The following is a 14,784-nucleotide window of genomic DNA, read 5'->3' on the forward strand; positions in this document are numbered from 1 at the left end:
TTATACATTAGCCTATAGGTTATTGTAAACATTATACATTAGCCTATAGGTTATTGTAAACATTATACATTAGCCTATAGGTTATTGTAAACATTATACATTAGCCTATAGGTTATTGTAAACATTATACATTAGCCTATAGGTTATTGTAAACATTATACATTAGCCTATAGGTTACTGTAACATTATACATTAGGCCTATAGGTTATTGTAAACATTATACATTAGCCTATAGGTTATTGTAAACATTATACATTAGCCTATAGGTTATTGTAAACATTATACATTAGCCTATAGGTTATGTGAACATTATACATTAGCCTATAGGTTATTGTAAACATTATACATTAGCCTATAGGTTATTGTAAACATTATACATTAGCCTATAGGTTATTGTAAACATTATACATTAGCCTATAGGTTACTGTAAACATTATACATTAGCCTATAGGTTACTGTAAACATTATACATTAGCCTATAGGTTATTGTAAACATTATACATTAGCCTATAGGTTATTGTAAACATTATACATTAGCCTATAGGTTATTGTATACAACATAGGTTAAACATTAGCCTAGCTATAGGTTACTGTAAACATTATACATTAGCCTATAGGTTACTGTAAACATTATACATTAGCCTATAGGTTATTGTAAACATTATACATTAGCCTATAGGTTATTGTAAACATTATACATTAGCCTATAGGTTATTGTAAACATTATACATTAGCCTATAGGTTATTGTAAACATTATACATTAGCCTATAGGTTATTGTAATTAGCCTATAGGTTACTGTAACATTATACATTAGCCTATAGGTTATTGTAAACATTATACATTAGCCTATAGGTTATGTGTAAACATTATACATTAGCCTATAGGTTATTGTAAACATTATACATTAGCCTATAGGTTATTGTAAACATTATACATTAGCCTATAGGTTATTGTAAACATTATACATTAGCCTATAGGTTACTGTAAACATTATACATTAGCTAAGTTATTGTAAACATTATACATTAGCCTATAGGTTACTGTTAACATTATACATTAGCCTATAGGTTATTGTAAACATTATACATTAGCCTATAGGTTACTGTAAAACATTATACATTAGCCTATAGGTTACTGTGAACATTATACATTAGCCTATAGGTTATTGTAAACATTATACATTAGCCTATAGGTTACTGTAAACATTATACATTAGCCTATAGGTTACTGTAAACATTATACATTAGCCTATAGGTTACTGTGAACATTATACATTAGCCTATAGGTTACTGTGAACATTATACATTAGCCTATAGGTTACTGTGAACATTATACATTAGCCTATAGGTTACTGTGAACATTATACATTAGCCTATAGGTTACTGTAAACATTATACATTAGCCTATAGGTTATTGTAAACATTATACATTAGCCTATAGGTTATTGTAAACATTATACATTAGCCTATAGGTTACTGTGAACATTATACATTAGCCTATAGGTTATTGTAAACATTATACATTAGCCTATAGGTTACTGTGAACATTATACATTAGCCTATAGGTTACTGTAAACATTATACATTAGCCTATAGGTTATTGTGAACATTATACATTAGCCTATAGGTTACTGTAAACATTATACATTAGCCTATAGGTTACTGTAAACATTATACATTAGCCTATAGGTTATTGTAAACATTATACATTAGCCTATAGGTTACTGTAACATTATACATACATTAGCCTATAGGTTACTGTGAACATTATACATTAGCCTATAGGTTATGTAAACATTATACATTAGCCTATAGGTTACTGTAAACATTATACATTAGCCTATAGGTTACTGTAAACATTATACAACATTAGCCTATAGGTTACTGTGAACATTATACATTAGCCTATAGGTTACTGTGAACATTATACATTAGCCTATAGGTTACTGTAAACATTATACATTAGCCTATAGGTTACTGTAAACATTATACATTAGCCTATAGGTTACTGTAAACATTATACATTAGCCTATAGGTTACTGTAAACATTATACATTAGCCTATAGGTTACTGTAAACATTATACATTAGCCTATAGGTTACTGTGAACATTATACATTAGCCTATAGGTTACTGTAAACATTATACATTAGCCTATAGGTTATTGTAAACATTAAACATTAGCCTATAGGTTACTGTGAACATTATACATTAGCCTATAGGTTACTGTAAACATTATACATTAGCCTATAGGTTACTGTAAACATTATACATTAGCCTATAGGTTACTGTAAACATTATACATTAGCCTATAGGTTATTGTAAACATTATACATTAGCCTATAGGTTATTGTAAACATTATACATTAGCCTATAGGTTACTGTAAACATTATACATTAGCCTATAGGTTACTGTAAACATTATACATTAGCCTATAGGTTACTGTAAACATTATACATTAGCCTATAGGTTACTGTGAACATTATACATTAGCCTATAGGTTATTGTAAACATTATACATTAGCCTATAGGTTACTGTAAACATTATACATTAGCCTATAGGTTACTGTAAACATTATACATTAGCCTATAGGTTACTGTAAACATTATACATTAGCCTATAGGTTACTGTAAACATTATACATTAGCCTATAGGTTACTGTAAACATTATACATTAGCCTATAGGTTACTGTAAAACATTATACATTAGCCTATAGGTTACTGTAAACATTATACATTAGCCTATAGGTTATTGTAAACATTATACATTAGCCTATAGGTTATTGTAAACATTATACATTAGCCTATAGGTTACTGTAAACATTATACATTAGCCTATAGGTTATTGTAAACATTATACATTAGCCTATAGGTTATTGTAAACATTATACATTAGCCTATAGGTTACTGTAAACATTATACATTAGCCTATAGGTTACTGTAAACATTATACATTAGCCTATAGGTTACTGTAAACATTATACATTAGCCTATAGGTTATTGTAAACATTATACATTAGCCTATAGGTTATTGTAAACATTATACATTAGCCTATAGGTTATTGTAAACATTATACATTAGCCTATAGGTTACTGTAACATTATACATTATACATTAGCCTATAGGTTACTGTGAACATTATACATTAGCCTATAGGTTATTGTAAACATTATACATTAGCCTATAGGTTACTGTAAACATTATACATTAGCCTATAGGTTATTGTGTAAACATTATACATTAGCCTATAGGTTATTGTAAACATTATACATTAGCCTATAGGTTATTGTGAACATTATACATTAGCCTATAGGTTACTGTGAACATTATACATTAGCCTATAGGTTACTGTGAACATTATACATTAGCCTATAGGTTACTGTAAACATTATACATTAGCCTATAGGTTACTGTAAACATTATACATTAGCCTATAGGTTATTGTAAACATTATACATTAGCCTATAGGTTATTGTAAACATTATACATTAGCCTATAGGTTACTGTAAACATTATACATTAGCCTATAGGTTACTGTAAACATTATACATTAGCCTATAGGTTACTGTAAACATTATACATTAGCCTATAGGTTACTGTAAACATTATACATTAGCCTATAGGTTACTGTGAACATTATACATTAGCCTATAGGTTACTGTAAACATTATACATTAGCCTATAGGTTATTGTAAACATTATACATTAGCCTATAGGTTATTGTAAACATTATACATTAGCCTATAGGTTACTGTAAACATTATACATTAGCCTATAGGTTACTGTAAACATTATACATTAGCCTATAGGTTATTGTAAACATTATACATTAGCCTATAGGTTACTGTAAACATTATACATTAGCCTATAGGTTACTGTAAACATTATACATTAGCCTATAGGTTATTGTGAACATTATACATTAGCCTATAGGTTATTGTAAACATTATACATTAGCCTATAGGTTATTGTAAACATTATACATTAGGTTATTGTAAACATTATACATTAGCCTATAGGTTATTGTAAACATTATACATTAGCCTATAGGTTATTGTAAACATTATACATTAGCCTATAGGTTATTGTAAACATTAAACATTAGCCTATAGGTTATTGTAAACATTATACATTAGCCTATAGGTTATTGTAAACATTATACATTAGCCTATAGGTTACTGTAAACATTATACATTAGCCTATAGGTTATTGTAAACATTATACATTAGCCTATAGGTTATTGTAAACATTATACATTAGCCTATAGGTTACTGTAACATTATACATTAGCCTATAGGTTATTGTAAACATTAGCCTATAGGTTATGTAAACATTATACATAGCCTATAGGTTATTGTAAACATTATACATTAGCCTATAGGTTACTGTGAACCTTGGCGATATTTTACCTTGGGAATTGATTTCTCTATGACAGAGTCAACATTTCAGTTAGTACTGATACTGTCTGTAAGTTGAGATGGCTGTATCTCCATATGCATTGGTTTTCCACTGTTCTCCTATACCAACACCATAGTTGCCAACTTTTGGAAATTCCCATGGGGGTAATTTCATATGTTTAAACTTTTAACCTCAAGAAAGTCTACTAAGTAATCCCCGCTATGAAGACATTAAAGGTTGATTTTTGCATATTTTGACTTGTTCTTTCTGATAGTATAGCTATAGTCAGATTTTTGACATTTTGAATATTGAAGAATTTTGACTTGCTAAAATGGATTAAAATGGGGGCTCAAAATCGGATGTCGCAAATGGAGAACACACCATTGAGATGTGATATTGTTTTAGTGAAGTCTCGGTTGGCTGTGAAAATATATCACTGTTTGATTTCGTTTGGTTTCGTAGGGTCAAAATTGATGTAATATTGAATGATCAGAATAAAAATATACTACCCAATTACATAGAGTCGGATGGCAAAATGTTATTAAGATTTATGGCTAAATGAATGGGTGTCTTCCCACTCAGCCAACATATCCTATTTTAACATTAGGCGGAGGAACAATAGAGAACAATAGGGGCTAATTACAGGTAAGTTATAGTCTGTTTTAGAAAATGACTTACCTGTATTTACCTGTGCTACACCTGTACAATAAGGTCACAGTAAGCACAGTAAGTACTTAGTACTCTACTTTTATTCTTATATTATTTTTCTAAAATAAACGTCTCATTTTACATGTAAAGATCTATCATTTTACACAAAACTTACAGATAGTTAATTTTCCACATCTTGATGGTAATCATTTTTAGATCTATATATATTTGCTTTCTGAGCATTTAGATATAAAACTATAATTAAATTAACAAATTTAACTTTTCTCCCTTTAATCAGATGATAGAAACTGTTTTATGATACTGCTGTAATATAGTTATTTGTCATTAGCCTATTCTTATATGTAGGTTTTCATGTAAATGCAGATACTGAGAAATTGTATGTTAAATACTAGTAAAACAATGATGATCTTATATAGAATTATATATTTTAGCCTATTACCAAAATAGGACAGAAATTAATGCCAAATGGTTTACAAAACGGGGAACATATATATACTGCACTTTACATGTACATATAGTGTCTAGATTACTCATGGGAAACAACTAAGTACATAATTTGATAACACCACACTGACAGTAAATTATAATTTTCTGAATCGTTTTTGTTTGATCATCTGAAATCATAGACGAACCTCTTAGATGTCATAATACCATTGAAACTATTAATGTCTTTTTTCCTGAGGTGAATGATATCCCGTTGGTATCGATACTTCTAGTCATGAGATGTTAAACAATAGACAATGTTTATTAAACCAATCAAGGTCCCGCACGGGGCATTTACATACAAAACATTTATGATTACATAAAGTAGACATCATACAAGACAACTTTTTAAGTGAAAACGCACTTATGACTAGAGATTCGCTCTAACATCTGATCAATTATATGTATTTTATATTTGATGATAAATTTTATTGTGTGTTTGAAATCAGTATGAGAAAGAAATATACATGTATGTTAACAAATAGTACTTGGAGTTGCTAGGTAAATTAGGTATTATCGCAATTACTTTTTAAATGACCATAAGTTGAGAGCTTCCTATCCTTCAACATACTGCGTGTTGTGTGCCACATTTTGATATAATGTTCACGAACAGTTAATAAGAATACGTTTGAATTGATATTCAGATTTATTGATTATGCTCTTATTTGTGTTAGTCATTGAAGAGATAGAATTGATACGACTGAACCATGAAGATTTACCGTATTCACATAATAATTTAGAGCATAATACAGCCTCATGTACCAGGGGAAATTGGTGCGCTGTGTGTTCAAGATGATACCAGTACATGCCCATCCCCTTGATTATATTAAAATGGCAAGTCTGTGTTATTTCAATGATTATCTAATTGATCCCTCAGTCGGTGTAGATTCCTTAAATCTGCTGTGTGTTAAAAGATTGTTACACCATTATTTACTTTAATGAATTTTCAAAATTGGAAACAAATATAAAAAATAAAATTCAACTTCCTTAAAAATAACTGAAAAGTGAGGCAAAGCAGCATATACACATGTATATAGTCGGAGTGACGTTGGGATATACATGTATAGATATCCGGAAACTGTTTGCAAATATACATTGTAAATTAGCTGCAATATTGTAGCTCAAAAGGCTTTTAGACTGAAAATGGTGTCGTCTTTCGAAAGGTATAGCAGGTATTCGTTCTAACTGTAAATGTGATATGCAATGTATCCGAAACCAACGTAAATTACCGATTAATTCAATAACACAGAAAAAAACCTTTATAATTATGAAAAAAAAATATATTATTATGCAATGCACATTAACCTGCATCCTTATTTTGAGACATAGATTAAAACAAATCACTTTATTTTAAACAAAACATATTACTTATATATCATAAGGTTTACATTTGGTACAGCCAAATTCACACATCATTTTTTTTAATTTATAATATCATAAGAATTGTATTTTAATTTTATACAGCTAAATTCTGCTTCCCTTCTTACCTTTACACCTGGAATTAATCGACATAATTGATACAGACTATAGCCAACTTTTACACAGGTAAACTCAGGTAAAGTTTATATAGCAAAAATAACATGTTGGCTGAGTGGGAATGAACCAATGAATGTATTATGTCCAGTTTCATTTGATGAAATATGACAAAAAAAAAAAAAAAAAGTATTTAAGAAAAAGGAATCCTGGATGTTTACTTATTTCAAAATTACACACAAAACTGCTTTGTTTATATTACACTTTCTGAAGAGATAAGCTGTTGTCTTGTCATCACATTAATAGATAAAATTACTCAGTTATCACCTTTATAAAGTACTGGTGGTAGTCTAGCACTCGTAGTCCTTCATTGATTTTATCACTAGTGGTGTATACATGATGACCAGTGGTATTGACTGATGACCAGTAGTGTATTGACCACTGGCTATCGTGACATCGTTAGAGTACACTGACTCCTAAACAAAATAGCAGGTACAAGGTAAATGTTTACAAATTCACACTATTCATATATACACAGTTGACGATATGTAATGTAGTTATCTCCCCTTGACAACACCTTTTGGTATGACTGTATTCGCTGTAATTAGCGCCCCGCCCCTTTCTGGAGAAATTCACGAATTTAATGATGTTTTACAACATGTCAGTCATGTGCTGCTTTTAACATCAGCATTTAATAGATGAGAATTCAGTAAGGATCATTTGTTTATGTTTACAGATTGTGTGGTGAGAGAGGAATACCAATTCTCCCCAAAACATTCCAGGATATAAAATTCAAAGGCAAAGGTCATGAGGTAAATTAATGTTAAGTTAATATCAAATTAGAATTATTGAGGTCTTTTTGACTTTATCAGAAGACAAGGTCAAAAAGCTAAAATACTATGACAAAGGTCAAAAGATAGTAACAACATTGAATAAGATTATGGATGCAGTACAGTTAAAGTCTTATCTTACATTGACAGGCTAAAGATTTGGGTGTGATCATGAGGTACCTAGAACACTGGGCACACCGACTGTTCCCTAAAATGCCATTTGATGAAGTTTTGGAGAGGATAGAGAGACTGGGTACCAAAAAGGAGGTCCAGGTAACCATAGAAACTATATTTCATAAATACAGTCTTAGCTCATTCACCCCTGAAATTTCATAATGGACTGGTCTGGTCTTTTATTTAGAAGAGCCCAAACGTGTCTACAGGGGTGAATGAGTTAATTTTATCAGAACTGGCTTTGACGGTTTTATTAGCTCACCTGGCCCGAAGGGCCGGTGAGCTTATGTCATGGCACGGCGTCCGTCATCCGTCCGTCCGTCCGTCGTCCGTCCGTCGTCCGTCCGTCCGTCAACATTTCCTTTAAATCGCTACTAGTCATAGAGTTCTGCATGGATTGTAACCAAATTTGGCCACAAACATCCTTGGGGGAAGGGGAACAGAACTTGTATAAATTTTGGCTCTGACCCCCCGGGGGCAGGAGGGGCGTGGCCCAATAGGGGAAATAGAGGTAAATCCTTTAAATCGCTACTTGTCGTAGAGTTCTGAATGGAATGTAACTAACTTTGGCCACAAACATCCTTGGGGGAAGGGGAACAGAACTTGTTTAAATTTTATCTCTGACCCCCGGGGGGCAGGACAGGTGGGGCCCAATAGGGGAAATAGAGGTAAATCCTATAAATCACTTCTTGTCCTAGAGTTTTGCTTGGATTGTGACCAAATTTGGCCATAAACATCCTTGGGGAAGGGGAACAGAACTTGTATAAATTTTGGCTCTGACCCCCTGGGGGAGGGAGGGGTGGGGCCCAATAGGGGATTTAGAGGTTAATATTAAAATTCCTTCAGAAAAGAAACAATGAACCTGTATTCAGAACATTACTTGGCATTACAAACCAGGTGAGCGATACAGGCCCTCTGGGCCTCTTGTAATAATTTTACAATGTTTGTTTGCTAGCCAGACACTAGAACTAAGAATAAAATTCTGATGAATATGTAGCTGGCAATTTTAGTTATTTTGCATACCACTGACATGGTTGTTGACTTAACAGTTTTATATACAGTAGAACCTGCCTTAGCGACAACCTCTCTATAAAGACCACCTCCTTAAGACCACTTTTCTAAGGACCAAAATTACCAATTTTAATACAATTCAACCTGTGTATAAAGACCACCTGGCGATATATGAAGTTACCTCCCTTGCATGTAGGTATCCATTGTGACATCATTATTTTGTGTGGGAAAATCATGTTGTTTTATCTAAAAATATGTATGTATTTATGTATGCTCACAAAAACATGACACCACAATCAATACTTACACACAAGGGCAGATAACTCTGTAATATGCAAATACAGAATACCTACATGCAAGGGCAGATAACTGTGTAGTATGCACACAGAATAGACAAGATGTAATGCATTTTCCAGTATCAAATGACACATGTAAAGATCCACAAATGAACGTTTTGTTTTCCCCAGTCGTGTATAAAGCGGATGAGACTTGACATGCCCATACTGTCTGATGACTTTGTTGGGGAGGCTGACGATGAGGACGAAAATGGACCGAGCAACGGAACGAACGAGAATGGTGAGACACAGGTGAGTAGTCTGGTTTGTTGATCAGTGCTCAGGTATTATTATAAAAACTGATTTTAATTACATTTTAAAATATTCACCCCTGGAAATAAATAATAAACTGTTCTAGTCTTTGAATCAGAGAAGTTAAAATATGTTATCAGAGGTCAATAAATGAAAGAGGCCAAATGGAGATATCATGTGTTGGTATAGCCAATTTCAGATATATGAAGACATGTTAACCCTACCGATTCTGGCGGAAGTCTACCGCTTTTGAGACTGATATTCCGCCTACCGCTTTAATATCCAAATATTCCGATTTCTGCAAAACATCGTCTTCATTTTTTTTCTTCCAATTTCTGAATTTTTCATTGTCGGTTGGGGATGCCATGGTGGCTTCAAAAGGCATACCAGACTGAGTAGGGGGACTGGCTTCATAATTAAGTAAACAAAGGAGGTGTGAACACTCCCAGACCAACACCCACTGGTGCTAATTAATTAACAGCCTGGGGCTAGTTCCACCTTGGCTTGATGGTGTCACTTGCTTAGCCTATTTCACGTGTCTGAGTGTAACGATGTGTATTACGTAGGCCTACCGTAAGGAAACAATCATCTGGCCTTTCAATAAATTTTGTGCTTAAAACTAGTAAGCAACATTTAAAAAACAAACACTTCTTATAATTGAAATGATTTAAGTACTCACGTTTTTAATGTAAAATAGGCATACAGTGTCTTCTGAAAATCATAAACTTTGCAATCGTAATGGCCGCCATTTTGGAATGGGGTGATTCTAATAAAGGAGCCGGATTTTGGTATATTTTTTCAGGATATCACTAAAAAAAAAATTTTTTTCAGGGTGATTATCTCTCGAGAATATTGGTGTAAATTTTAGAAACAAATATTTGTATTTTTTCTTGCATAAATCAAAAGAAAATGAGTCCAGTATGTATTAAAAAAAAAAAAAAAAAAAAAAATGAAAAAAAATCCAAAACAAGTAGACAAAATGTATTATTAAAAAAGGTGATAAATAGCATTGAAATAAAAGTATACAATGTATTTATTGGCATTTTTCATCTTCTTAATTTAATGTAAGCCTTAATTAACATTTAAAAAATACAAAATGAGCCACCAATGCAAGGCCTATGGTAATAATTAAAGTTAAATCATAATTTGTTAACAAAATATGTTTTTGTAATTATTTTGCATATTATTGATATTTATATATCTCTGACGCATCGCGAAAAATGCCGCGTGTAATGCTACCGCTTTTGAGTCAAAAATCTATCTCTTTTTGCTCACCAAAGGTTAACATGTCTGTATATGGTAGAAAATAATGTATTTGACATTCATGGTGTCGGTTATGATAAAATAAAATAATAGAAGTATGACAGAATAATGAATTTATTCTTTTGTGAAAACACCAGCCATATCAAAATGATGTAAAATACAAAATCAATTGATATTTCATTATTTTTTAATTTTCAGCCTGGTGTAAATCGAGATGCTGAGGACATATGGGATAATATGATTCGCGAGGAAGAAGAGGCAATGAATGAAGTGCCGTCCCCTGTGAAGACGTCCCACTTAAGGACAGCTCTGTCCCAGCCTGACACGCCCATCAGTACAAATAGCCACTTCCCCTCAACACCATCAACACCCAGCACACCTGTTCAAAACGGCAACAGTAGTCTGGCAGTGGTGTGTAAAAAACACAAAACTATTCATAATTTACATAAGTTTCCCATACTGTACAAAAATTTTGCAGTGTCTTTATGCCTTTTTCACAGTAATATTTGATTTCTTGATTTACTGCTATACTGTAAATATACTTACAGCATTTTAGCACTGTCAAATTTTAGCATAAATGCTAAAAAATGTAAATCATGATTTATTTGTCCTGATATGGTGGTTCACTATAGGAACTTTTACAATTTAGTACATGAATAGGCAAAGACAGCACTAAATCAAAACTACTGCTAAAATAATCTACTAGATCTGGAAATTAAACTTTTTGTTGTGAATACACAATTTAACAACTCTACAGTTTTCTTATATTTCAAAGTAAAAGTCATGTATCTCAACAACTCAATCAATTGCAATCTAAAACCTGCCTTAGTGACCACCTCTGTATAACAACCACCTGCTTAATGAGACCATTTTCGTAGGATCCCAATTTCAACACAATTTCATTTGTGTATTCTGTCTTTGCATATTACAGAGTTACTTCCCTTGAGGGAAGGTATACATTGTGGCTTCTTTATTTTGTGAACAAATCTCTGACAAGTATGATGTTATGCTCACAAACATATGACATAACAATCAATACTTACCTACAAGGGTAGATAACTCTGTAATAAACAAATACAGAATAAAGACCATGTGGCAGGAAAAACATTTTCTTTGTACCTAAGGTGACCTTCGTAGACAGATTTAGTGTAAATATATTTTGTTTCAGGGCCTCACTCCAGAACAGCTTGAGAGGATGGAGAGGAACAAACGATTAGCAATGGAGAAACGTAACAAAGGAAAGTCTGTGTTTAAAGTTCCAGGTAAACAGATCATATCTTATTCTGTACAAAATGTTGTACTTAGCAAATACAGTCGAAACTCGTTATCTCGAAATTCAACGGACCAACGAAAATAATTCGACTTATCCGGAATTCGACTCAAACATAATGCCATTAGGTTTGGTCAGAACGTGGTTTTCAACGGTCCTTATATCTTATGACAGCTGGGTACATGCCTATTACTGTGATCAGCATATTATCATGATTTTCCAACTTATAAGGTTTAAAATATAATGTATTAAATCTCCTTAGTTATATGTTTTCAGATGTTTTGGGATTTTTAGGTCATCTGACCGAAGGTCAGGATGACCTATTGTCATCGCGTTTCGTCCGTCGTCGTGCGTCGTGCGTAAGACTATTTATACAAAAGCCTACTCCTCCTTCATTCTTTGATGGATTTCATCCATATTTGGTTTGAAACATCATTGGGGAAGGACAATCATATTTTATATAAATGAGCCTGGTCCGACCCCTAGGGGCTGAGGGGTGGGGCACCAAAAGGGCAAATTTTCTTATTTTAGCTTTAAAATCCTACTCCTCCTTCATCCTTTGATGGATTTCATCCATATTTGGTGTGAAACTTCATTAGGGAAGGACAATCATATTTTATATAAATGAGCTTGGTCCGACCCCTAGGGTCAGAGGGGCAGGGCCTCAAAAGGGCAAATTTTCTTAATTTTAGCTTTAAAATCCTACTCCTCCTTCATCCTTGGATGGATTTCATCCATATTTAGTGTGAAACATCATTAGGTAAGGACATTCATATTTTATATATTTGAGATAGGTCCGACCCCTAGGGGCTGAGGGGTGGGGCCCCAAAAGGGCAAATTTTCTTATTTTAGCTTTAAATTCCTACTCCTCCTTCATCCTTGGATGGATTTCATCCATATTTAGTGTGAAACATCATTAGGTAAGGACATTCATATTTTATATATTTGAGATAGGTCTGACCCCTAGGGGCTGAGGGGTGGGGCCCCAAAAGGGCAAATTATCTTATTTTAAGCTTTAGAATCCTACTACTCCTTCATCCTTTGGATGGATTTCATTTTATATTTGGTGTCAAACATTCATTGGGGAAGGACAATCATATTTTTATATAAATGAACCTGGTCCGACCCCTAGGGGCTGAGGGGTGGGGCCCCAAAAGGGCAAATTTTCTTAATTTTAGCTGGCCCACTTCCTGTTTTCAGGTTTCACTCTCTGATCTCAATGAAAATTGGTCTATAGGGGTTTTAATTGATGCCGAACAACGTGCAAACATTTTTGTAAAGATTATTGTATTCCAAGATGGCCGCTGGCCCACTTCCTGTTTTAAGGTTTCAGTCTCTGATCTTAATGAAAATTGGTCTATAGGGGTTTTAATTGATGCCGAACAACATGCAAACATTTTCGTAAAAATTTTGGTATTTCAAGATGGCTGCTGGCCCACTTCCTGTGTTCGGGTTCATTCCAGATCTCAATGAAAATTGGTCTAAAGGGGTTTTAATTGATTCAGAAGGGGGAACTTTAGGTAAGGACAATCATATTTTATAAAGGACCGAGGTAAGACCCATGGGGATAGTATGACCGGGGTCCAAAATGGGAGCTTAGCTGAAATTTGGCTTTAAAATCTGACTCCTTATATTAATCCTTGAATGGGTTACAACCATATATGGATGAAGGGCAACCAAGTTTGTTCAACAAATGACATTTACCTATTTCAGAAACTTACATATTCAACTAAGGAGTTCCTTGTGTTATTTATATTAATTGTTAACCACTACTTTATACTGTGACTTTGTTGTTTTGTGCCATGAGTCAGATAACCGTAAAGGCCCATGGGCCTCTTGTTTTGAAATATATTTGTAAATAAAAATAATGAATTACGATAATATGATCATCACGATAATAGGCATGCACCCTGATTTCCCGGTGGTATATGTATACTGACTTCAATGGTTCACACATCAAACTTATACGGAATATAGTACCTGAACAAATAAAAACAAGCATCTTTCTTATTTCAGAATTTAATGGTATTTCCTAATAGTAAAATAAACAACAGTTTTCACCTACCGTGAGCAGACTACACTCTCCGTTTCTACTGGTTAATATGATTTACGGTAAATGAAACGAAAGTAGATTTCTATACCAACGAAGAAATATATTGTATGACTAAGATACTAGTACATCTGCAACGACTAGTCAAACATTTAACATTGTGGGTTTGTTATATTATTTTGCACTATCAACATTCCATACAAACCTTAGAACACACTTTCGTTTCTAATGATTCCTAAACAAACACGCCTCCGGTCATGATAAGCCACCCTGATCGAGCCATGCTGAGTGTGATTGTGTAAACACGCGTCGTGTTTATATATGTACAGGTAAGTCACAATTATAAAGTGACACTAATTAGGAAGCCAGACTTGAGAGGATTATTAAACAATTATTAAATATTAGCAGTCATTGTTGTAGTATGTTCCCATAGGCCTGAATCTGCATATACCGATCGCGATATGTGCAGGTAAACCAATCACATGTTACGACAAACCACAGGTGAATTTCAATCGTTTGTATCCATGTTATATTTACGTAATTGTTGGGTTTTTTAGCTCACCTGGTCCGAAG

General features: G+C 33.1%; 1 protein-coding gene across 4 annotated transcripts in view; it reads left to right on the forward strand.

The window, feature by feature from the left end:
* The window catches only part of LOC138333944 (TIMELESS-interacting protein-like), a 44,190-nt gene that overhangs the window by 22,565 nt on the left and 6,841 nt on the right, over positions 1-14,784 (forward strand). For all 4 annotated transcript variants that reach the window (XM_069282640.1, XM_069282643.1, XM_069282641.1 and 1 more), the window contains exons 4-8: positions 7,763-7,838; positions 8,007-8,129; positions 9,509-9,628; positions 11,090-11,302; positions 12,060-12,153. In XM_069282640.1, the coding sequence (XP_069138741.1) occupies positions 7,763-7,838; positions 8,007-8,129; positions 9,509-9,628; positions 11,090-11,302; positions 12,060-12,153 (626 nt within the window). The remainder of the gene's footprint in view (positions 1-7,762; positions 7,839-8,006; positions 8,130-9,508; positions 9,629-11,089; positions 11,303-12,059; positions 12,154-14,784) is intronic.

Source organism: Argopecten irradians, chromosome 10, assembly GCF_041381155.1.
Source record: "Argopecten irradians isolate NY chromosome 10, Ai_NY, whole genome shotgun sequence".
Lineage (NCBI taxonomy): Eukaryota > Metazoa > Mollusca > Bivalvia > Pectinida > Pectinidae > Argopecten > Argopecten irradians.